Source organism: Ursus maritimus, unplaced genomic scaffold (genome assembly GCF_017311325.1).
Source record: "Ursus maritimus isolate PB19 unplaced genomic scaffold, ASM1731132v1 scaffold_22, whole genome shotgun sequence".
NCBI classification, from domain to species: Eukaryota; Metazoa; Chordata; class Mammalia; order Carnivora; family Ursidae; genus Ursus; species Ursus maritimus.
Genome location: NW_024424675.1, coordinates 13,038,313 through 13,064,157, shown reverse-complemented (window position 1 = coordinate 13,064,157; position 25,845 = coordinate 13,038,313). Strand labels below are relative to the sequence as shown.

The window sequence follows — 25,845 nt, the reverse complement described above, 5'->3', positions numbered from 1 at the left end:
AGGGGGAGGGCTGCAAGGGCCCTGCCTGGGGGTTTCATGGGATGTAATATAATGGTCCAGGGGCTCAGGTGGACCAATTTGCAACCTCCTGGGTGCTCCCCAGAGCTCTGTGCTTGCCCCGCCCTACTGATTGCAAACACTGAAAGGAGAGGAGGAGAAGAGACATGTGGCTTATACATACATGCTTGTAACTATAACTGAAAAATCTGGGACCAAGCATTCCTCTGCATAGATTTTTGATGCCTTTAGTAACTTGATTTTCTTCATTTTGTGCAGAGCTCTGCGTATTTCCTGACAGATTTGTGGTCTGTGTAAGTCAGCTTTCATTCAATCGTGATCTTTTGGCAAGTCAGAATGAAGAATTGGTATGTACAAAAACATTCTATAAATAAATCTGCTTAAGTGACAGCTTACTGTAAAAATCGAAAAAAGTATTGTCTTCAGTTATCATTTGGCTATCCAGCATTGGGATAGGGACCCAATGCATGTTTTAAGGGACTAAAAATGTCCTACCTATTGCATGATAATATTAACTGTTGGGTTTTAATTTGTTTGCTTTTTTTTTTTTTTCCTGAAAACCCCTTGAAAATTTAGTTTGATCAACCATATCTTTTCCACGTCAATTTTAACTGAGAAAGCAACATATCACAAAAACTGTGATGATGATTATGATAATATTCAAATGAGATAAAGCAAAATCTTTCAGGGAAATGAAGCAAAATCCACATGTTTCCACTGGAAGCTTTCATTGGGGTCAATGGCTTTTGAATTTTATTCCATGGTGAATCACTGACATTTTCATGAGAATCAGTACTTTTCCCCAGTGTCTTGTTTCTTTGCTGATAGGGCTTGTTTTCTGTCTCTTTTCTCAGGCTTAGTCTTAAGCTTCATCAGGTCCTGTTTCATTTGTGTTTATTGGAGTTCTCGATGCAGTTCCATAGATACAGAAAACTCACCCATAATATTGTAGCTTACAGCTTTGTCTTGTAAGCTCAACGTATACACTTGAAAGAAACTACTTGGGGTTTGTGTGTGTGTGTTTGTGTATGTCTTGCTGCAGCCACAGTCCTATCTATCTGAACTTACCTCTGTGCAAACTTTTTTTCATATTTTTAGATATATTACTTGAGCTTTAACAAAGAGGAAAAAAATCTAGCAGACATGAAGGCTGGACATGAAGTGTGACATGATTATTATGCTTCTAAAATAATTTATGGAACTATTAGATTACTCCTTATGTTTATTATTTTTTAATCCATGTGAAATGTGAAATTTGGCCCGCATGGTCTAAAAGCAGCTTCTTACCTCATCTTAAATAAATTCATAGAGACTAGAAGGGTGAATAGGGACCTAGGAAAAGTAAAGAGCAGAGAAGCTTTTGTTTGGAGCAGATGAGTCCTTTGGGAAAGCCAGTGAGACCCTTATTTCTTCATCTATCAATTAAATGGCATAAATGAAGCAAATCTGGTGAAAAATATTAAAAGTGTATTCTTTGAAATGTTCCCAGGATGTTAGCGTTGTCTTAGTAAATTAAAAAATACCAAAGTAGTAATGCTGTTGGCAAACAACTATAATACAACTTGATTCTCAGAGCAGTGATTAAGAAAACAACAATTAACTGTACCAAAAAACAACAATTAATGAAGTGTCATTGCTTGTATGATATGTAATATTAATACTTAATATCTTAAATTATTAAGGGTGAATTAAAACATTTCAATACAAATGAAATATTATCCTCCCTAGGGGCACTGGTCTTTATACAGATCTGAGTTTTCTATAGCTGCTGTCATATAAATCCTGTAATCTGGAGGACTTCCTACATGCTAAGAATTTTCATTCTGAACAGTTGACTAGCCTGAGCCTTTTACATAAGCCAGTTCAGTTTTCTTATCTTCGGTATGTTCTGACTTCTGGTGATAACACTATCAGAGTTTATATCATGAGGATCTTTCATTGTTTTCCGTGACTCTCTTTAGATGTGCTCGGTCTCTGTCTCTTCAGCTGCTCTTCTTCCACCTCTGTGCCTGCACGTACACACACTTTCCCAGACGCGCACCCGCGAGTCAGCTAACACGGAGCGCCACTGACCAGCTCCCTGCCTGGACACAGGCTCTGTACACCCCTTTCTCCTTTCATGCCTCCAGTCCACCACTTCCTTAAGCTTGTTGTCCCTAGAAACAGTGAAATATCCAGGCCTAGCAAAGGGCCCTCCTGCAGATTGCCCATCAAGCCAAGAACATGGGCCTTCCACCCTAGGTGCCCTGGAGCTTTCACCCCACTGATGTTTGACCTCTGCAGAGCCCACCTGTCTCAGCCATTTGAGGATCAGTAAGCCATCCTTCCTTCCCAGAATTGCCTTCTGTCTGAGAGAATGTGTGCATACTCCTTGTTATATACTTCAGATGCCCAAAGCCAGTGATATCTGGTTCTTGTGTGCGTATTCCTTGAACTTCTGGAAAGCTCTGACTTCTTTATCACTTTACATTGATACTCGACAAAGGGCAGGATCCATCTCATTTCCGTTCATAGTTATTGTCCAGGAATGTCTGACTGGGCAAGGTCTGGGAAATTGGCTTCCTAAATAGCTGTATTGGAGATGCGTTTTTGTCAATAAACATCAGTGATTTGCCTGTAAGTATTTACTGAACTCGTCTTCCATGGCCGCAGAAGTGAGGCGGGAGTGAGCCAGTACCCAAGCAACAGCCTGGGCACCTTGCTTGTGCCTCAAGGAGCAGATTCCTTTTCCTTTTCCTTCTTCTTCTTCTTTCTTCTTTCTTCTTTCTTCTTCTTTCTTCTTTCTTCTTCCTTTTTTCCTTTTTCTTTTTGGTTCCTCAGTGTCTGAATGACAGTTGGTTAGGAAATCTGGGAGTGCCTATTCAGAACTGCTCTGCCAGGGGAATCTTTCAGCCTGTATAGAAGGAAGCCAGCTGCACTCAGCTCTCTGGTTCTTAAAGGTGGCCGCACAAAAGAACCGCTGTTCCCGATCAGGCAGTACAAAGGGAGTGATCTCCCTCCTTTGGAGGGCAGAACGGGTGCAGCCATGCCACCCCCTAATGCCCTCCCCCTGCACCAGGGAGGTCTGTTACCCCAGCATTTCTGTCGCCCACCGAGGGGCGTTGGTGCAGGAAGATGCTCCATGTTGCAATAACTCTGCACCGAGTGCCCATGTGCCAGGGATGTGGGAATTGTGATGTGTACTTTGGGAAGAAAGGGCATTATTATGAGATGAGTCACTGTATTTTTCTTACTACAGTTTCTCATAAGAAATCTCGAGGCCCTTGTAGCCTCAGTGTTTGACCTATTGCTAGGAATGGAGCTGGGAAGTCTTTCTGAGGGTTTTTACCTTTTGTTTTGTCTCCTGGTGTTTGTTCTCCCTTGCCTTTTTTTCCTGAGAAATATGAAAAGCATAAAGTAAATTTTGATTACATTCAGTTATATTCCATTTCAACAATATTGTCTTTCATATTTACAAACCCAGGTTCCTCCTCAGATGTAAAGCTCTAGGGCCTTTGGGAAAATAAAAATTATTATTTTTATTATTTCTTTATTAGAGCAAATAGCCAGTAATCACCAAAGTAATTACTTTACAAAGTAATAACTTTATTGTGTAAATAGAACTCCGTATATATCTGGGACATTTCAGGGTCAGCACAGAGCTGTTAGCTCATAGAGCATTGGTTACAGGCACTCCTACCTTCTGGAGATCCTTCCCATCTGTTCTTACCATCACACTTGAACATAATTTCTGAGTGCTGACTCTATGCCAGGAGCTCTGGTGAGCACTGGGGAAACAAAGAAGAAATAAGAAAGTGGAGCTTGTAGTCTGACTTCAAGGAGCTTATAGTCTACCAGATCAGGGGTACTGAAGGTTACCCTGGTGACCTAAAAAAAAATGTAATTCAAACAGAGCCTCCTTTTTAAAGATGTATCCATTCTGCACCTTAATGGTGCACTTGGATTCTTTGCTATTCAGAAGAAAGCCCCAAATTCTAAATTTCTTTCTTTCTTGCTGTAAAAGTCTTTGATTTTTTTTTTTAATTAAAAATGGCATGTAGTACACCAGTGCTGCCTGAAAGTGGATATATAATTAAGATATTTGAATTCTCTGCCTCATGCTCCATTGGGGTTGTGGCCAAACTGTGACAGTAGTGTCAAGGTTCTGCAGACCTACCCCAGTCACCAGGCCCTGTGTGGTGGGCCCTCACTATAGCATCCGCTCGGGGGACCATCACTGGCATGTCCTGACGGGAGACGCTGTTTAACACTAAACTGAACACGCGAGTCAAACTACTGTGTGATGGTAAAGAATTCTGCTCATTTATGAGTATAAAATTGAAAAGAGAATGGGTCTAAAGAAGCAATAAACTATGCTAGCCGGGGTTATTTTTAGCTTGGCTGTCATAATTGAACCTCTGTGGGCCTTAGCCCTCATCTCAGTCAAGGGGGGAGGGTATCAAATGATCTCAGAAATCCTTTCTCACACTGAATTTCTGTCCAAGGAAGCAGATGAAAATGTAGCTAAATAACAACCGTAAAATAATTTTGTACAAAAGAGAACCTTACTTGTAGATTTAAAAGTTGTGGTAAAAAAAAGGGGGGGGGGGATAGAGCTACATTTTATTTTAGGAAAGATCAAAAGAATATATAAAGAAACATTTCAGACCTTCTGTTTTTAGAAGAAATAAACTACTTAACAATTTGACTATGCATTAACTTTGCACCCTTACTGACAGAATTAGTTTTATAAGGGAATTTCTGCATAAATATAAATCAGACTGTTCGAGAAAAGGACTCTTTTTTTGTATCAAAAAATTAAATAAGTAATGGATTTTTTCTAGGTTTTTCATGATGTGTCATAAGCTTTTTAAGAATCCATTCTTCTCATCTTATTGTATTTCCTAAACAATGCTAGTGGTAAATTACTTGGAAGCCATTCACCAGAGATTCCTGTAGCACTAGGCAAAATTCCTTGAGGGGGAAGAGGTTGTTTCCATAATTCACATTTCCCACAGTGTTCTGAACTTAGTTTTTTACTTTAATAACTGCTTACCAAAATTGTCCATGTTCATTGTACAAAAACTCTAGAATCCAAATATAAACAAAGAAAGTAAAAATTATCCACAACTCCCAACCTAAAGACAGCCTCTCTTAATGACCTAGTCTGTACCCCTCCATACTTGATACTTGATAGCTGAGGTCACTATGTACTTATTTTAGCCAGGACCCATTCATTTGTGAATTGTGTGTTTGTGTCCATTTTTCTATTGGTATTTTTGTATTTCAGAAACTCCTGACTGTTTAAAAACTTCTTACATAGTAAGGAAAGTGAACTTTTAGTGAATTTATCATTTACCTTTCAGTTATATGACATTGCTGTGTGGCAGGTGTGTATGTCCTCAATTTTATGGGTTCCGTAATGATTGCTGCCTTTGATGATCTTGGTGTTTTGGTTTTCATAGTTGGACAGACATTTACTTATATTTTCTTATATTTTTGTGGAATTTGTTTTAGTTTGTAATGTGAGGTAGTTTTTATTCTGTATATTGATCAGTGTTGTGATAATTGTGGTTTTTGGGTTTAAGGGGTAAACACGCTCAGTCTACCTGTACTAATGGGCCTTCACTTTTGGGGTGCACACAAGCAGGAGGCTCTCTGGGACCAGGCTCTCTTTTTGACCTTGTAGCAGCGGGACTTCTCCAGTGCCCACCATCTTGCCTTCTTCCTCCCGAGGCTGACTGCCCTCTCTTCTTCCAGTCACCTGTGGCCAGTGCTCAGGGTCAGAACATGGTCACCAGATAGTTGAGGAACAGATTAGGGCCACAGCCTCGGCAGGGCCTACAGATGGGCTGTTCTCTTTGGGTTGAATCGGAAACTACAACAGCCATCACACACCTGCCCTTATATGGACTGATAGGTGCGATGTCCTAATGAAAATGCAGGTGGTGGGGATGAGATATTCTAGGTTGGTTTGGTCTGTCTAGAATAGTTTTGCTAGACTGTGACAAAGAAGATAAATTTTTCTCAGGTGAAATCATTTTTTTTTTTTAAAGATTAACTGCCCTTGGGGTGCCGGGGTGGCTCAGTTGGTTGAGTGTTTGAATCTTGATTTTGGCTCAGGTTGTGATCTCAGGGTCGTGGGATTGAGCCCTACATTGGGCTCCATGCTCAGCGCAGAGTTGACTTGAGATTCTTTCTCCCTCCCTCTCTGCTCCTCCCCCGGCTGGCGCACGCACACTCTCTCTTTCTCTTTCTCTCAAGGAAATAACTTAATTTAAAAAAGATTAACCATCCTTTGGTTATATGTTACAGTAACCTGAGATCTCATTCTCCTTTCCTAATAATAAAATTCTCCCCAATGAGTAGCCAGCAGTATTTGTGAATGAGATGGTTCATGTTCCCCTGTCTCCAGCACCCCTAAGGAGCCTGCTCTTTGGGCACCTGGGTGGCTCACTGAGTTGAAGGTCTGCCTTTAGCTCAGGTCATGATCCGGGAGTCCTGGGTTGGGCTCCGCATTGGGCTCCTTGCTCTGCAGGGAGCCTGCTTCTCTCCCTGCCCCCACCAAGTGTGCTCCCTTTTGCTATTTCTCTCTCTCTCTCAAATGAATGAAATCTTTAAGAAAAAAAAAAAAAAAGGAACCTGCCCTTTGCTGAATTAGAATTGAATAGGCTGGATAAGCTGGAATAGGACGTATCTAAGTTAGATTAGTTCGATAGAATAAGTGAGTATAGACTGTCTCTGGGCCCTCTTATCCTTTGTGCTTGTTCTCCATAGTGCAGATTTAAAATCTTCCTTTGATGACCAGTTAGATGATGGATTGAATTAGGAAAAACAGGGCAGGGAATAGAACAAGTAGAAAAGAAATCAAACTTGAAATTAAAAGACCTGGCTTTGACCATTGCCTCTCTCACTCCCTGGATGACCTTGGACAAGTCACTTGGCTTTTCAGAGTATTGGTCCCCTGTCTTGTTAATAGAGGTAAAAGTGATGCCTATTATACAAGTCTTCCCAAGTTTTACTAAGGATCAAGTGTGAGATAGTGAATATAAAAATGTCTTCTAGACTCAGAAGCACTTATCCAATATTAATTATCATTATCATTTCCGTTCTTCCCCGAAGAGGAGTTAATTTAAATGTCATTAACACCAGATTTGCAGATTGCTATATATCTTACCCTGCCTGCTAGAAATGTAATATCCATCTGCACATTATTATTTTCCCAAGAAGCTCAGCACCCTCATTTTTTTGTCTCCACTTGCCAGCCCAGCTTCATTTTGCAGCTATAAAAAGAGAGGTACCAAAAAGTTAAGTGATAAACTCCCATTTAGCCAGCAGGTCAGTGGTGAAGAAGGGATACAATAAGAGCATAAACTGGTGACCTCCAATGGGAGCTTTGTTAACCAACATCCAGAGGAGGAGAAGCGGTAGAGACCACCAGCTAAAAGGCCTCTCATTTCCAGCAGCTGCCAGTAGACTCATGATGAGATACGGCTTTGGAGGAAGGGCCCAGTCTCTTCTCTGAGGAACATAGGAATTGGGAGTCCACAGACTTCTCAGGCCCAAATTTGTAAAAGCTCATATGTTCATGTGAACACCCACAGTGATAGCACAGTTTGACGTGCAAGAGGATTATGTTTAGAAAGTTCATTTAGTAAGCAGATGATTTAGAATTCAGTACTCATTTTCCCAAGGAAACCGTGTCATAAATGGGGTGAGATTCCCAGACTAGTTCACAGAAGCTGTTACTGTCATGAGATGGGAGTCTTGGAAAGGGGTTCTGTCTTGCTGTCTGTGTTCAAGAGAAATGGGAAAAGCTATTCCTTCTGCATCCCTGGGCAGAGGGCCAGCTCTGAGCACTCAGAATTTTGAAATAAGACAGTCATCTCTGATGTCTTCTCTCTGGCTCTTCTGTCTCGTTCCCACTGGTGTCCAGGGCTACCGTGGCCCCTCTTCTGGCCGGCCCTACCACCCGTGTGCTGGATACACATTTACCCACCTGGCTCCTCTCCCATTCTGTCCAGGCCCACCCACTCAGCCATGGGAGATGTTAGGGGAAAAAATCATCAACCTGAATGGAGGGCTAGCAACCTTCCTGTAGATCTTGGCATTTTTCAACCACAGATCTCTGTGGGAGGAGGTATTTTTAAATAAGGAGACCCCTAAAGGTAGGGTATCTCGCCTGAGATAGTTCCCATCAAGTTTCTCTCAATTTTTCACAGATATTTCCCTTCTGCTTTTAAACTGGGCACTATTAACCTATGATTCATGAATTCCCTGAAATTTAAAATAAAAGTTTTTTTTTTTAAATATTTTTCTGGTTAAAGTTAAATAGCTTTCATTCAGTCCTCAGAGTGGTCAGTGAACCACCATCATTAAGAAGCACAGGTCCCAAACCTACAAATTCTTTAAAGCATCCAAGTTTCATCATGCTTGTATGGCACCAGAGACTCGACAGTGGGGCCTAGGGGTGCTTGGGATTTATTTTTAGGTTCTCAATGGTTAGGTGAATGTAAACTGGAAAATCCCTGTGAAATGTGTACTTCCTGCAAAATAACTTCCTTGATTTTTTTTACTGATTTCATTTTCAGGTTAACGTTCTTCGCCACTATTTATTGGTACTTCCCTAGATCTACACAAGACACTTTCATAGTCATCAATTCAGAATAAAAGAAAACTTTAAAATTTTTATTAAAAAAAAAAATTAGAGTGTTTGCTACTGACCCAGGCAGCAGCAGCAGCAGCAAGGCTGCACTCCACTTTCCCTTAGAGATCGGTCCTTTCACAAGAAGGCAGAGAAAAGGAGGCCTTGGAAGAAGGACTTGTCCCAGAGAAACAGAGTGAAGCAAAAGGTTTGTCCCTCACTGTGGGAATTGGACAGATGACTTAGCCTCACAGGGCATCAGTTTCCTCATCTCTGAAATGGGGAAGGTCACGTCCTCCTCTTGGGAGCCTCAAGAGGACTCACTTGGTGCTAGTCCCTGTATTAACTGCTTTGTCTGTGCTATCTCAGGACAGATGGCTTCCATCCTTATCATCTTTAGAGAAAATGACTTCAGTTTCCAATGGAATTCATGAGCTACCCCTTTCCCTTTCATCTGACCTCTTTTTACTTCAGTTCCTTTGAGTCTATATATAGATACAGATACAGATACAGATATAGATAATCTGTAGATATCTATCTATAGTTTCTGTGCATTCTTTTAATTGCTCATTACTACTCCATCCCACCTGTTTTACCTTTTTTACTTCTGTAACTTATTAATTACCAAATAATTTAAGAAAATATTGGAAGTGAAATTTGGGTAAGAGAGACCTCTTCCTCATTTTAAGACATGTGGCTTCTCTATGGTCACAGTGCATCATGGTCCAGGATTGTGGTCGTCATCAGAATCGTGCTGTGCTGGGGCTCTTTTTCTATCAGTGACTCAGCCTTCCCTCACATGTCACATTTCAGATCGCCGATGCTCCTGAAAATCATTGGGCATCACACTAAAGTACAAGAATAACTTTGCTTTCTACCTTATCACAAAGTTATAAAGAATCAAAAGTAGTCTAGGCTTATACTTTAATACTATTATTTGCTGCCCGGATAAGTTGGTAATATATTACTTTTACTCTGCTTTTATTGTTTGTAAAAGACTTTTATTGTTTGCAAGGAGCTGTCACATACAATAACTTATTCAATGCAACAAACCTGAGAAGAGATTGTATCAGTCTTGAACCTTTTAGTTTTCAAGGGACAGGAAGGCCAACTCAAAATGGCTTAGCAAAAAAGGAAGGTTTTTGGCTCATGTGCGTGTCAAGTGCAAACTGCAGGTATGGCTTGTTGATCAGAAGCACAAAGAATATCATCAGGACTGTTTCTCACATCTTCTGGCTCTGCCTTCCACAGTGTTGGCCTCATTCTTAAGCCTGTATGTGGTGGTTGGCTCCAGAAGCTCTAGGTGCATGGGAACAGAGAGCAGGCCTCTTCCCAGGCCACCTGCAACTCGTGCAGCTCTTTGAAGCTCAGGAATTCAGTACTCTGATTGGCCTGGACAGGGTCAAGGGCCTACTTCTGGAGTCTGGGGTGGAGACAAGGCCTCCTGAAATACATGGACATTGGATGGGGACTAGAGACAAAATCTGAGTATTATTTCCAGGAAATGAATGAAGGTCTGCCAGAGAAATTCTTATTCTAGTTGAGGAAACTGATGCTCAGGGAAGATAAGTAGCTTGTCTAGATCTCACTGCAAGGAAGAGACCCAGTCGGGGCTAGAACCAAGGACTTCCGACTCAGCATCCTGAACTCTTTTTACAAGTCGCATCTCTGACAGTGATGGCAGATGACACACTGGGCACAGTGGAGCGAGCACTGCACAGAGAGCCAGGCCTTCTCTGCTCAGTTCTGCCCCTAGCTAAAAGCACCCTTAGTCTCTTGGGTCTCCTTCTTGTCTGTCAAATAGGGACAATACCTGCCTGCCAGGTAAGTCAGTAAGACTCTGATGAGATGTGGGGAAAAGGACTTTAATCATGTAAGTTCTGTGCAAACACAAGGCAGCCTTGCCTTCTCAAAGACTCTTTATGGTTTCTGCAGGCACCACGTTTTCTTTTATAGTCATGTCAAGAAAACGTGTTTAGCACTTTGCAGTTTCTAAGGTGTGCTTCATATAGCTCGCTGCATTTAAATTTCCCAAACAATCCTGAGGGACAGATGAGAAACCCACTGATCAGGGAGTTGAGAGATGGGCTCCGGTACAGGCAACCAATGAACACCAGACCTTGGCTTCCATCTCCGGCTTCGCTGTGTCCCCCTCTCATCCCAGCAGCATTCACCTGATTTGATCACCTCGGGATATATGTGATCACAAATAACTCAGACACAGTAACAGTTTGAATGTGACCTAAGACTGTGTGTCCTAATACTTTACTATAAGTTACCTACTTTAAAACATTCTGGTTGGGTTATTAATTATTTTCATTTAGGGGTGACTAAAACAATCAGAGGAAACTCACGTACATAACCGTAAGAAAATAGATCTCTAAAGAAGGTAAAGCCCGAGAGCACCATATTACTACAGTAAGTACGACTGTGAGAAAAACTTTAATGGCACTGAAAAGCTTTTTTCCTGCCTTCTCCCTTTATTGCCTTCATATCAGGCAGGATGTTCTGCAGTCCTAGAAACGAGTGTGGTGGGACAGCTCCTGTCATCCCTTATAAGTGTGGCTGGGAGCTGTGCTGGGAGCCCCACACTGGGGGCCGCACTGTGATGGCCGGGTGTACCCACAGGGCTCTTTGAGTGACCTGCAGTCTGGTATCATGGCCCCAGGACCTTCCCCAGCAGTTCCTGCCTAGGCTAATACTGATGCCCCAGGGCCTACCGTCTGCTGCTTGAAAGCTGAAGCAAGAGTCTCCGACAGAAGCCCCATTTGTCAGATGAGTAGTGGCATTGACGTCCATGCTGTTTGTCCATGTCGAGTGAGGTCCCTGGAGTGTGGGAGTAACAATATTACTGCCTCACCAAGCTCTTCCGAGGGTGACGTTGGTGAGGAGTTGCAGAGCTTCTGAATAGTCCCTGACACCCAGTTGAAACTTGGCACACAGTAGCTGATCACATCCTCCAAATATGCCCAGAATCATCACTGATGCACACTCCATTAACCACCCCCAATCCAGCCACTACCCCATTTCTGTGCTCCCCCTTACTGCAGAACCCTTCAAAAGTGACTGGCCCTGCACGGCTCAGCACCGTAGCTACTGGCCACATTTGGCCATGGAGCATTTGAAATGTGGTGAGTCAGGAATGGTGTCCTGTAAATGTCAGATACATACCAGATTCCAAAGACTTAGTTTAAAAATATAAAATAACTCAGCAGTTTTATATTACATGTTGTAATGATAACATTATATATATTGGGCTAAATAATATATATTATTGAAATCTGATTTCACCAGTTTTCTTTTACTTTTTTAGTGGTCAGTAGAAAATTTAAAGTTATATATACAGAACAGATTATATTCCTGCTGGAGACCACTGGTCTCTACACTGTCTCCACTTCATTCCTGAACCCATCCAGCCCAAACAGGTTTGGGTCCCAGCACTTCACCAAAAAGAGCTTTTGTCGAGTCTCCTTCCACTGCTCAGTTCTCAGTCCTAACTGCTCAGCAGCATTTGACGTGGTTGTCACTTTCAGTGAAACACTTTATTCCCTCATGATCTCCTTTTCTAAATCCTCCTTATCTTCTTGACTTCTTTCTTTCTCATCCAAACTCACGCTGTAGTGGAGTCATCCTGACTCATGACTTTATATACCATCTTCATGGACTTCCCAGCTTTGTGTCTATAGCCCAGACCTCTCTCTTCCTGGAACCTGTATCTTAACTTCCTGTTCAACATCTCCATTTGGATACCTAGGAGGGCTCTTCAAGTTTACATATCTAAGGTTGATTTCTTGGTTCCACTTCCCCAAGCTTGTCCCTCCCCCAGTACTTCCTGTGTTGGTAAAGGCTAACTTTCTTCACCCACTTATTTAAACCACAAATCTTGGAGTCATCCTTGATTTTTCTTCTGACTGACTATATTCAGTCCATTGACACATTCCATTGGGCCTCCCTTCAAATTATATTTCCAGTCTAACCATTTCTTACCATCAGCAGCTCCTGGAAGACCCGTCATCTCTGAGTGGACTGTTGCAGTAGTCTCATTACTGGTCTCGCTGTGTCCATCTGTCCCTCTACTGCACCCAGAGTGATCCTTTTAGAACGCCAAGTCACTTTTCCCCTTAGAACCTTCCAAAGGCATATCATTGTCCATAGAGTAGAATGTGCCATCCTTATAAAAGCCATATGTGATTTGCCCACCTCACCACCACCAATACACGGACCCGTTACCTGCCCTCCAACCCCTTCCCCTGGTTTGCTGTCCTGTTTCTTCTCCCCTGAGGCACACACTGTCTTCAGAGCCTTGGTGTTCATACTTTTCCCTGCCTGAAATGCGCTATGTTCATATGGCTCACCCTCTACTCCAATCTCTGGGTAAAGCTCATCTTTGTACCTACTACAGCCTTCCCCCACCAACATATCTAAAACAGACATTTTGGACATTTATTTCTCCTCATAACTTCACAACCTTCTGACACATCATATGTTTGTTTCTTGTCTTCCCCATGGGATGGAGACTCCGTGAGAGCAGGGATGTTTTCTGTGAGTCCACATCCTTTTCCACAAGGGCCTCAAAACAGTGTTCAGTACAGAGTTCAGTGTTGCCTGATTGGATGGTTCTGCCAGACTCTGCTCAGTTATCAAGTCCATCTGTGCCCTGTTAGAGTAGGCAGAAGTTCATTAACTCTGCTGGGTATCGGAATCACTGGGGAGATTGCCTAAAATGCATATGCTTTGACTCTACCCGCTGGAGATCCAAATGCAGTAGATTCTGGGGTAGAATCCAGAACATTTTTGAATAAGCTCCCCGGGTAATTTTGATGCCTGAGGTAATTGGACCATACTTTGCCAAACACCGCCTCAGTGTACCAGTTTGTATTTATCTGTTGCTCTATTCTGTCGAATATTATTTCATGTATATCAGCAGTGCTTGAATCAGCTGGGAACCTAAGTATAGATCTCGTAGCCCCACCCTAGATCTGGTGAATCAGAACTTCCAAGGATGGGTCTTGGGAATCTATATTTTTTGAAAAGCTCCCTTGGTGCCAGTCTTCCCAATAGCCTTTGGGAGCCTCAGCTGTGTTTTACAGGCTCCTTGAGGAGGTTATAAACTCAAGAGCAAGTGTTTCTTAAGTCTTCTTAAGCCAGCTTCTCTTCCCATCCCTCATTAATCCAACAGTGTTCTACTCAAAAGTGGTATTCAATGAGTCACTATGGAGTGAACACCTTGATTTATCCACAATTTCAATTTGCCTTTGTAACTTGAACATCAGCCAGTATTGCTAACTACATTTCAATCCAGCCCATTCTCTAGTTAGAGGCAGGAAGCATGTCTTTGCTGCTTCACTAATTCTGGTGGGGATTCTCTTTGCAGTCTTTTCTATCCACAAATTTAAAATGTGTTTCCCAGGTCAGACCAGACAGTGCTGAGGTAACATCACCCATCTTCATGCTTAAACACTCACCTATTCAACCTTCCTTTTGGACCTGTACTAGGGTGCACATCCTTAGCCTCAGAGTGCACTCTAGACTACACAGCATCCCTGGGGATGGTGACAGGACCTGACCCTTGCTCTGGGAGCTTGCCTGGGCTGCTCAGTCTGCCAAGGAAGGTGTCCCCCTGGATTAGATTCCCTTTGGGGCCTGTGGACCTGCCCTACTTCTTTCTTGTTCTATCCTGGAACCATATATAGACACTCTTTACAGCTGGAAAGTTTAAAACTAAAATCAGAGCATTACCAAAAATTAAAAAGTAAATGGGTGGGGAGTGGACGGGGCAGGCGATGATACTTGCAGAATTTTATTCCTTGGCTAGACTCAGAGCTAGTCTTTAGGTTTTTTTGTTTTTTGTTTTTTTGGGGTTTTTTGGAAGATTTTATTTATTTATTTGACAGAGAGAGAGATAGACAGCGAGAGAGGGAATACAAGCAGGGGGAGTGGGAGAGGAAGAAGCAGGCTCCCAGCGGAGGAGCCTGATGTGGGGCTCGATCCCAGGACTCTGGGATCATGCCCTGAGCCGAAGGCAGACGCTTAAGGACTGAGCCACCCAGGCACCCTACAGAGCTAGCCTCTAGGTTAAGAAGAATCACTAATGAAGGCCCAAAGAGAGCCCCTTGGTTAACTTCTCTCCTCTCCTCTCCTCTCCTCTCCTCTCCTCTCCTCTCCTTCCTTTCCTTTCCCTTTCTTTTCTTTTCTTTTTAGTGGTATTTTGAGATTTTGAGGTTTTTTTTTTAAGATTTATTTTATTTTAGAGAGTGAACAGGGGAGGAGCAGAGGGAGAGAGAGAATCCCATGCAGACTCCCTGCTGAGCATGGAGCCCGATGTGGGGCTCAGTCCCGTGACCCTGAGATCATGACCTGAGCCAAAATCAAGAGTCAGGTGCTTAACCCACTGAGCCACCCAGGCGCCCCTTGGTTAACCTATTTCTTAAGTAACCGAGTCCCCATGGAGTATGCACTCTGGACTTTGGATGGCCAACTGGTGTAACCTTTTTTAATATATTGAGTTTGTGTGTATTCTTTGCAGAAGATGTCCGGGTCATAATTCAAGGCAGAGTCTAAAAAGGAGTAGTGTCATTTAGGTAAACCCAAGAAGCACTTCCGAGCACACACTGTCTGTACCTTAGAGTTTTGCCTCTGGATAAGCCGCAGATTACATTTTGGTGCCAGATGTGAGAAGCCATTAGTAATCAGGACAACTCCCTTGGGAAATCCTGTTCCCAGTCCCTTTCCAGAGGATCACTGCTTTCTCTGGAATATTTGTTTGGGGGGCTCCGGAGGCTGCGATTTAGTGACAAAGGGGAATGAATTGACCCTAGACAAATAAGAATGAGAGATTTCTAATGAGATCTGACAGTTCAAGGACTGAAGAAGGAATCTAAGCTTTTTTTTTTTTTTTCCTGCCCACCCAGTCTTCATACAAATGTAAATATGCCTCCTTCAACAAATTGCCAAATGTGGTTTTAATTTGTAAGCAGGAGACCCTGCCTTGCCATTTTCTTTTCTTTTCCTCTCTTTTTTAAAAATGAAGTCACAGGTTTCGCACTTTTTGAACTGGACATTTCCTACTGTCACTCTATCACGTTTTCTGTTGTCCTTTTCCTTCTAAGGACATTTTCCTCCATTGTTTGTGATCAGAGGAATTTGGGACGAGAGTCAATTGTCATGTTTCTTAAAGAAGTTTTTGAAGTTCCCATAGGAAATACATAGTGCTCTTTCAACTGAGTTTAAAAAATAAATAAATAAAGGCAGAGATTGGACCTAGTATGAGATTTGAAGAGTGTCACTATCCGGCATCATACTTCATGTGGTCTATGCAGTATCCATTGTTGTTATTTATGACCCTGTCTGCCTTCCATTGTGGACTTCTTCAAGCCTTGGGGAATTTACATCATTCCTAATAGCAAAAGGCTTTCTGGTTCCCACAGAGTTGTTCAAAGCCTGACTCATGCTCCTTATGTTAATTGTTCAGCTCTGAAAATACAGCACTTACAGGGTGTGGTCGTAAGGGGAAAATCTACTGTACTTAAATAGGGCATGTTTAGAAGTGTTTCACACATAAATCTCAGTCTCTCGCTCTCCCTGTCTCCCTCTCCCCTCTCCCCCTGTCTTCCACCTCCCCTTCCATCTCTCTCATTTAACTTTAAAACTGTAGCTCTATTTAGTCAACTAGTAAGTGTTAAGGGGAGAGAGGGAGAAGCATCAAAATGCAGTGTAATCCAATAAAACCTACAATATCCTGTTCACGAACTCTTTAAACTGACTTAGGTTATAAATGGATATGACCAGGAGCGACATCGATCCAGGTCTGAAACCATAGGCGGGATTAGCAGGAGCTAAAGGCTCATACTCGGTGGTGCAGGGCAGTGATTGCACAAAGGCCAGAGCACCAGCCTGTGGGGTACCCAGGCATCATACTGATGGCTGCTGTCTACCAGGAGTTCTGGACTGCCATTGTTACATTTTAGTGTTAAGTCTAAAGCAAGGGACCTACTGATAAATTCCCAAAATTGCTCCAATGGCCTCAACATTTTACTGTGCAGCCTGGTGGAGGAGGGTACGTACTATCCCAGGAAATAAGAAGAGTTAACACCTTGTCTGGATTATCTACTTGCTTAACAAAAAGGAAATGATTCCAAAACTATGAAATAGGTCAATGTTGGCAAAGGTTGGGAATTCTTGACATTTTATAAGTACTTCTGTATGAAGCTTCCTTGGGAATATATAAGGATAGATGCACAGATAATCTCTGAATTATGTAAAACTGTGGTAGTGCTGTTAGGTTAAGAAAAAACTCCCAGTTTTCTGGTAGCCAAGAATCACAAACTTCAGTTTTCAAAGTACCAGGATTCAAAGGCTTTAACTCACTTATGCAGCTTTGAGTATTGCAGAGGCCATGTTCTGTATTTTTGTAAATAGAGAAAATGTGTGGAATTCCTAAGCTAATCAGGGTCCAGACCACGGTGCCACCAGGTCTCTGTGGAAGATCAGAGCTCACACACACACTGCTGCCTGGTACTGTGATTCCGGGCTTCCTCACACTTGGGGCCACAGAGATAGCAGATACTGGCCAAGCGCTCCCAGATGGTTTGGAACCAACATCCTTTCTCTTACAGTCTTGTATGTCTGTGGTGCATATTAACGTACGAACTGTGTGGGGTAGGAGTCCAAAAAAAGTGACAGTTTACCCAAAAGTTCTAGATTTAGAAAAATCAAAATAGCCTAACACTAAGCGGTTTCATCTCGTCCTCACAAAAATCCGTTCACTGGGGCATTCAGAGTAGAACTGTTCTTTCTCATGTTCAGCTAATAGATTTCTGGTTGAACCTTTGTTATCTTTTGGAGGAGACGGAAGGAGCTCTCCACGGAGCGTCTGATTATTTTGCTGAGTGTGCGGAGACTGCACTTCCTCCCAGTGCACAGCGCAGGAGAAATGCTCTGAGAGAAATGTAGGTCCGACAAGTTTTCTTTTCCTTCTTTTTGACTGTGTGTGTGTGTGTGTGTATGAGTATGTGCATGAAGTCTGGAATTCAACAGGAGTTCATGGAAATGAACCACAAAACCCCTCTGGCACTGACCTTACCCGAAGTCCTATGCTTGCCTTCCTGACTGTCTCTTGCATTCTGGACAGTGGGGAACGAGGCCTTGCTTCACAGGTGTGTTGCAAGGAGTAATTAATTACAAGCGCTTTGAAGATGAAAAGCACCTGTTTGGTGGTGTGTTTCATACAACTTTCCATGTGACTACAGACCCATCTAAAAAAATACATTCTTTTGCTAAAATGCAGGTTCCAGTTCTAATATAATTATGATAATCCTCATGCCTCTGATTAGGAACAATAAGAACATGAGAGAGAGAGAGAGAGAGAGTGTGTGTGTGTGTGTGTGTGTGTGTTTCCAGACTAAAGCTTAGCCAAAATAAATATTTCAGCTTCAGTGTTTTGAGTTTGGTGGTTTAAGAAATTTCTTGCTATTCACAAGCCTGCAGATCTCTGTTGAAGTCAAAGTCTCCAGTCTCTCAGTTCTCCCCATGCAGCTCCTACCCTGCCCCAAAGTGAATTTTACACTCAGAGTGATGTTTGCATTGTCTTCTATGTGTGCTATAGGTAAGGCGTGTGTGTGTGTGTACAAGCACACCCTTATGTGTGTGCATGCGCGTGTGTGTGCACATACCCCCCCCCCACACACGGCCTGTGCTTTAGGTGTATCTGATCATTTATTTCTGGGGAGAAAAATTCAATACGTCAAATTTAGGCAGTACTGACCCTTAATATCTGAAATGAACACCTGCCTGCCTTAGTTAAAATAGAGCCATCATAACTCCAATATAACTATGTTGAAAACCCAGTGATCAAGAAACAAAGCCTGTCCTCATGTATCCTAATAACTAATCCTCGCGTGTTGGAAAGTGTGATGGCTGTTGCTTGATCCAGTCTGAACTTAAACATTATACGTAGAGATTGTTCTAGATTTGCCAGGGAGGTAAGGAAGTAGGAATTTGACAAGGGGCATAGGAGTTGGAGGACAGCATGCCATTACAGCTTTCCAAAGCAAAACAAAAAAATCTTTCTTTGTTCTAGTGTGAAAAGAACTGAAGCAAAAAGCAGCGCTGTGAGCAAATCATGGAGCAGCAGGGACATTGTGGGAACATCTAGTGACCCAGTGATTGCGGAGATAGCGAGGAGGAGGGGTGACAGTCGGGCTTCAGCCAGTCCCCCATCAGAGTCCACGGGACAAGCAAAAGATTACATAAAGGCAGCTGAGAGCCACTGGGGGCTTCCTGTTCAAAAGCTGGAAAATGTTCATCAGACCCAGCCAGAAGACACTAGCAGCCAGCAAAAACCTCATCTTGGGGAGTGGTTAGAGACAGGGCTTCTAAGCAGGAGCCCTGTCTGTAGCTGTGAGTCAGCATCACCAGGTCCAAAACAAAGTCCACAAGGGGCCAGAACACAACAGAAACGCAGGAACCGCGGCTCTGCGGAAGACGTCGACCACCACAAGAGAGTTTCTCTTGGAAGTGATCGATTAGTCCCAAGAGAAATAATAGTGGAAAAAAGCAAAACTGTCAGGGTTTTGCCAGCCTCAGAGCTGTCAGATCCGGGGTTACTTTTGAAACAAGGTTTGGCAAAAACGGCGTCTAATGAAGAGTTGCATGTTTTGGAAAATCTCTCCTCCGGACATCTTACAAAAAATAAGCCAGGGCAGGCACGGCAAACCGGCTCAGCCACAAACACTGAAAGATTATCTGCGATCCGGGGCAGCCCAACCAAGAAAAGAAAGAAGTACGAAGGAGGCCACTAACTTACTATTGGGGATTACAAATCTGTAGTTGGGTATATAATGGTTGAAGGTGGGGAAGGAGGGGGGTGTGTGTAGCTGCCCTGATGTTAAAGGAATTAGAATGATTATTTTGTATAGAAACACAGAGCTCTGTGTGAGGGTTAGTTTTTAACCCATTCATCTCTAGGAGGCTATGTGCTTTTTCTAACAACATCACCTCTTTCTCATCATACTTTTATAACTGTCTTCAGAGCCATTCACCTTGTCAAGGATGACCCCATTCTTGAAGGAACTACATGAAGAAACCAGTTGTGCTCCTTCATGACTCATCACTGTGCAGACCATACAGTGGGCCACGTGAAGACAGTGCTGTATCTAGGGGTACAGTTTCTCCTCCTGAGGAACAGGAGTCGGGCAGAAGTGAAGGAACAGACAAGTGGTCCTCAACATCTGGTTCTAGGCCCAGCATCACTGTCTGAAAATGTGTTAGAAATGCAGACCTTGGGCCCCACCCCAGACTTACTGAATGAGAAGCTCTGGGCAATTCTGAAAAATGCTCAAGTTTGAGAACCACCGGACTAATTGGAGACTCCCTAGTGTTTGTGTCCTCCAGCCTGGCTCCCATGGCCTCCATCTCATCAGTCTGAGGTCCACATGTGGCCAGGCACCCCCTTATGCTCCCTCAAACTTTTGTAAAACACCTGGGTTCGGCGTCTGAGCTGCTCAGTCCCTGTCTTCTCTACAGCACGGCGGCCACAGCACCCACAAAACTGTTACTTACCCTAAGAAGTGCTACAAGTTTATGGGTAATTTGGCCCCGCATTAGAGGAAGACAGTAGAGGGAGAGGCTTGCTCTCCCTTGTAGCCCAGGCGTGTCCCTGTCCCTGCCCTTGCCCCCACCTCTAAGATTTTGGTTAGGTTCAGGAAGGATTAGAACCCAAGGGGAACTCAGTGGCCAGAGTTTCCAGTTTCCCAGTTGGAAGGCGTCACAGGCAGTTTAAATTTCAAAACAGGAGCCTTCCATTTGCAGTATCACCCACTAATGTCTCCAGTGGGCTTGCTGAAATGTCACAGAGTGAATCATTGCAATGACTTATTTTGGATGGACACCTACTAAAGATTTTCTTAACCCAATTTCATTCTAAAATAGAGGAAAAACCGTATTCAAAGGCCACCCATCAAATACATCTTTTTTTCTGCTCAACATTGTGTGGTCCTTTGCAGTAGCACCTCCCTAGTAACAAGGAAAATCAAGTATATTCCCAGAGTGTCGGAGTTAGCAGAAAAATAACCCAGAAAGACCCCATTGAAATAAAAGAATATGGAAAGAGACACCGTGTAGGTGGTTCAGAATTTTTTAAAACTAATTGTGGTTTTGTTTCTCCTAGCTCATTCTATACTTGCCTGTGACTCCTTTCCCACTTGTAGGATAAGACTCCTTAAGAGGCAACCATACTTCCTGACACCATTTTGGGTCGTGAAGTTCAGTGTTGGTCACTACGCCTGGCTATGAACATAGATGCTATTCCTTTGATGTTCCCCACGCTGCCTGGACACCTGTCCCCTTCTCATAGTCCCAGCCTCACCACCCCCACCAGGAGTATGGCCCGCCGGTGTCCTTTCCCCTTCCTGCAGGGTTTTCCCTGCTCTTAGCTGATTCCAGTCAAAGCATTCTATAGGAGAAGAGGGAGCCGGACAGAATCCTAACCACAGTGGAGCGGATTGTATTCATCCAGTTGGGGTAGACTGGACAGAATGGAAATGCTCCACCCTGGGCCCCCTCTCTTAGAGTCACAACTGTTCTAGGTGTGCTGTTCACCGCAGACAGGGGCAGAGTGTGTCACTGAACCTTCTTCAACAGAATTCTTGGGACAGTTTAAACAGAGAAGGCCCAAAATAATAACCTGGGTGATCGGCCAAGAAACAGTAAGCTCTCTGGAACGGAGTCTAGGATAAAAAAGACAACCATTTCAGAACAATAGCTGCTGCTAACCCAGAACTGGAATGTTTGAAATGGAGGCACCAGAGAAAAGCTTTTAACTGAAAAGTTTTTATTTCATTTGTTAAACGGGGCCTGCACAGTGGGTAAAGCCAATCCTTGTGATGTAATGATTTTCTCTCAAGAACAGCCTTGGCTTTAGAGTTTGGTATATTTGTGGAAATAACAATTACTGTGACCTCAAAGGGAAAATAGCACCTTTGGTTGTAGATTGATAGGGTCTTTCTCACAGCCCGCATGTACATGGGATTGTGACAGGATTAACGGAGGGAACAGCTCTCTGCTTCCGCACTGTGGCATGTGTTTGAGGAATTTTGCCTTTAAGCATTTTCTTCCACATGTCTGAAACACCCCCGGATCTCTTATTACTTGAGTGGTTGTGTGATTCCTTGGATGTTTCAAAGTACAAAGGGAAAATGGCTGCCAGGTTTTATTGTTGCTTATTAGCTGGGAAATGCAGTTCTCCACGACTGGGAGTGGTATGTGTGTTGACATTCTTAATAATCTTATTAATTCCGCATCTGAAAATCTGAGAGCCTGTCAATATTCTTAGTCAAAAAGAACAAGTTCTTCAACCACTTAACTTAATAACCCAAACTCAATTTATAGTCAAGTCCCTGTAATTCTGATGCTTGGGAGAAATGTGGATCCAATTCTGTTAATGTTACAACTTTGAACTCCCTAACTTTCTCAATGTCATGGCTTCTAAGTCACATTCATGTGCTTTCAGATGACTCTTTAATAGATTGATGTTGAGTTTTGTGTTTTTGTTGTTGTTGCTTAATGTCTATAAACAAGAAATGTCTGAGAACACTCAGATTTTTCTTACACTTTTTTTTTCTTTGCCACTGGAGGTTAACTGTTGTCCAGATATGCATATAAACTGTTAAATGCAAAGGAGCAACCATTTGGGGAGAGAGGAGTGAGTGCTATAGCTTTTTTGTTTATTTATGTTAAAGAAGTAAGAAAATGTATTTCATTTTATAAAAAGCCAAAGTCATTAAAAACTCTGTAGTTTGACTTATGGAGAATATAGCTTGTTTCTTATCTCAGGATTACAGGGGGATGACAGTTAATTGTTTGCTTCTGGTGTCACGTTTGGATTTTAGCATGAATGGTTGTGCATCGCGCGGCCTTTGATTTTAGCGAGAGCTTGGTGAGGGCAAAGCACATAAGGGAAGGAAACCTCTGTGCCCAAGAGAATGGCCTGGGATCACAGTGCTCCCATTCCCAGTTTCCTTGAATGCCTTCCTGGCAGGCCCCACTGTCCTATTTCCACAGAATTTTAGTGAGTGGCCTTTCTTTTGAGGTAACAAATGCCTTTCCTCAGTAAGAGCCAAAAATCCTCTCTTCAGCGTTCTATGACTTGAATATGGAAATCATTTTAATTTCTTCTTTTCTCTTATGAGGAAATTTCCGTGCTTGTTCTGTTCTGTTAAGACGATAGAGTTCATTCCTTGTTATTGAAACACTAATGAGTTGAAACACGGTGGAGCAGGTAAAAAATGAAAATTAAGCTGATTTCTGTTAAGTAGTTTAAAATCTTCCTTAAGTAAATTAAGCATTGTAAAATGAAGTTAATGCAGATAATTACTCAGGACAGAAGTCTAACTATATAGATCATTGGTGTTACATTTAATGATATAATTAAATTCTCAGAAATCTGCAGAACTTCTAGTTTGGTTTCTGTATTTATTTAACAAGACAAGGAACAAATATATGTCAATGTGTGCACTTAACAGAGGGGGCTTGAATGGATGAAATTATTACCTTTAATTGTGGAGAACTACTCAATACTGAACTCTAAACACATTCAAGTAAGTTTTATTATGCAGCATAATATTACCATGTATTACTTTATAATTGCTGTTAGAATTACTTATCAAAAATCTTGATTTTTTAATTAAATAGGAATCATTAAAACCGTACATATGACCCCAAAGCATCTGATCAGGTGACCGTAGCTGTGGATTTGACAGAACCCCAGAATAAATTTTATTAGTTAAGTTAGAAAGCCAGACGCTGCAGTCATCACCAGGAGAGTTCTTTTTTCCCCATCGCCTTTATCCTGTTGTTTGTTATGTTTAAACTACTTAAATAGTTTAAATAGTTGAATGTGTCTGAAAGCACATGGGTCAAAGTAGTATGTAGAGGAAACGAACCTGCTTTATAAATACAAAGTAAAATTGTTTAAAAAAATTAAATTAGTGTGTATCACTTTTCTCCAAAGCAAGTGAATTAGCCCCAAGGAATATACATCCAAAATGCCCTTTTCTGAACGTGCAATTTAAAATTGTATTCCATGAGAGACTCTTCCTCCTTGAAGCAACCCTGAGGTTTTGAACACTATGTTAAAAGAATCCCAAGGAGCTCTGCTTCTGAGCATTTAGGTCTGGAAAACCCTGTGTGGGGTGTTGTGATTAAATTGGCCCATAAGATCCTGGGGTGGTCTTTACAATGCAGAAATTTTTCCATTTCTTCCAGTTGTGAGCTAAGAGAGATCCCTCTTGTGAGAGGTTAAAGTATGCAACCTTGACTCCTTTCCAGAAAAATCTTGACATTTCCCAAGTGGATTCATTTCCATTTTCTAAGTGGATCTAGTCCTTGTTCATCACTGAATAAAGTCCTGGGCCAACTCTTTGTCTATACTGCCTTTTATGACAGGATCCCAGGCCCCTCTGATTGCTTGTATATGTATCTCCCCCTCGGTTCTGTACATAATTTTTCAGAGGCATTTCAATACGAGGTTGGGATAATACATTTGGAAAGCTGTGCACGAAATGCCGAGAACCACTGCAATCGTTGCGGCCACGCGCGTTTCTTTGTGGTTTGCTCTGGCCCGCGTGCTGGCTGGCCTGGCCCAAGGGAAGGCTGGCCTGCCCAGGGCCTGGGGTCTGGGCGGGGGACCCAGAGGCTGGAGATGGTGTTGTGCTCCAGGCAGCAAACCCCGGGTTCAGGCTATGCTTTGCCGCTAATTGGTTTGTGTGTTGTGGGACAAGTCACTTAACCTCCCGGGCCTCAGTTTCTTCCTTTGTCAAATAAAAGTCTCTCTCCTATTTTAAGTGCCACACTGAAGGTAATCTGTATCCATTTAAAAAACAGGTTGTTCGTGCTGGCCGCGCTTCAGAATTACCTGAGTAGCTTCTAGTTAAATCAGAATCCTTGAAATTTGGCCTGGGTATCAGCAGTTTTAAAAGCTCCTCAAATACTTATTCTAATGAGAAGCCGTAGTTAAAAATTGTTTTAAAATAGACGGTGTGTGTGTGTGTGTGTGTGTGTGTGTGTGTGTGTGTGTGTGTGTTTAAATAGTGGATATTAAAAGAGGCAGGGTATGCTCAGAGCTGAGTGTCCTTTATAAGAGGGGCGTGCAAGTCAGGAGTGTGCCTACTTTCGAATGAATGAGAAACGCTTTGGTGACAAGGTGTCAATAGGCATACGTTTTAATCACACCGAGAGATGTGTTTTGTTCCCTCCTGCAGGCCCTCTGTGTTAGTGACGCTGCTTTAGACCCAGCACGTCAGAGCACCTTCATCTTTGCCAACCCCGAGAAATTGTTGCCCTCATACAGAAGACGAGTTTTTATTTTTTATTTTATTTTATTTTTTTATTTTAATGTTTTTTTTTAATATTATGTGAGTCACCATACAGTACATCCCCGGTTTCCGATGTAAAGTTCGATGGTTCATTACTTGCGTATAACACCCAGCGCACCATGCAATACGTGCCCTCCTTACTACCCATCACCGGTCTATCCCAGTCCCCCGCCCCCCTCCCTCTGTTTTTAAAGCACCTAAATAATTGTCTAGGGTTTGCCTTTGATCCATGATCATTAATATCACTAACAAGCTCTCGAAAAGTGCGTGTGAATCTCAAGTTCACGTTTGGCAGGGCAGTGGAAGAATGAACGCTTTTAAAATAGTTTGGCTCAGAAAGCACATCTGAAATAACCCTGTGGGAAAATCAGGAGAATTTCTCATCCTCCAAAGGATTACCTAGGATGAGATGCTGACCTTGTATTTTAAGTTCAGTTACATTTCTTAAAACCTCATTCATTACCCAGCCTGATTTATTTTAGTGGGTGAAGTAGGCTGTGGGAGGGGACTCGGGTGGTGCACTGTGTTCTTGTTTGCCTTTTGTTTTCTCCACGGTTCCCAAAAGATCACATATATATATTTCTTTAAAACACACATGCAGACCGGCTTCCTCACGAGATTTACTACAGCTTTTCTCTCAGAAATTAGAGCTGAAGATTCTCTCGTCTTCAGGCTTCTGAGGCGCTCAAGCCCCAGAAGGCCGAGTGTGCATAGGGTGAGCGGAGCGCTGACCTCTGCCGGGGAGAGGTCAGTTCAGCACACAAGACTCAAAAGGGAGGAAGAAAAAGCAAGTCCTCAGCAGGGAGTTTGACTTGCTTTAGGGCAGAAGAGCTT

General features: G+C 42.7%; 1 protein-coding gene across 3 annotated transcripts in view; it reads left to right on the top strand.

Moving 5' to 3' along the window:
• Positions 1-22,438, top strand: part of LOC103674435 (SLX4 interacting protein) — a 187,687-nt gene extending 165,249 nt beyond the window's left edge. For all 3 annotated transcript variants that reach the window (XM_040637981.1, XM_008703351.2, XM_008703352.2), the window contains 3 exons: positions 277-365; positions 17,486-17,589; positions 18,720-22,438. In XM_040637981.1, coding sequence (XP_040493915.1) covers positions 277-365; positions 17,486-17,589; positions 18,720-19,440 — 914 coding nt within the window. In that variant the 3' untranslated portion in view covers positions 19,441-22,438. The remainder of the gene's footprint in view (positions 1-276; positions 366-17,485; positions 17,590-18,719) is intronic.
• Positions 22,439-25,845: the final 3,407 nt, after the last annotated feature.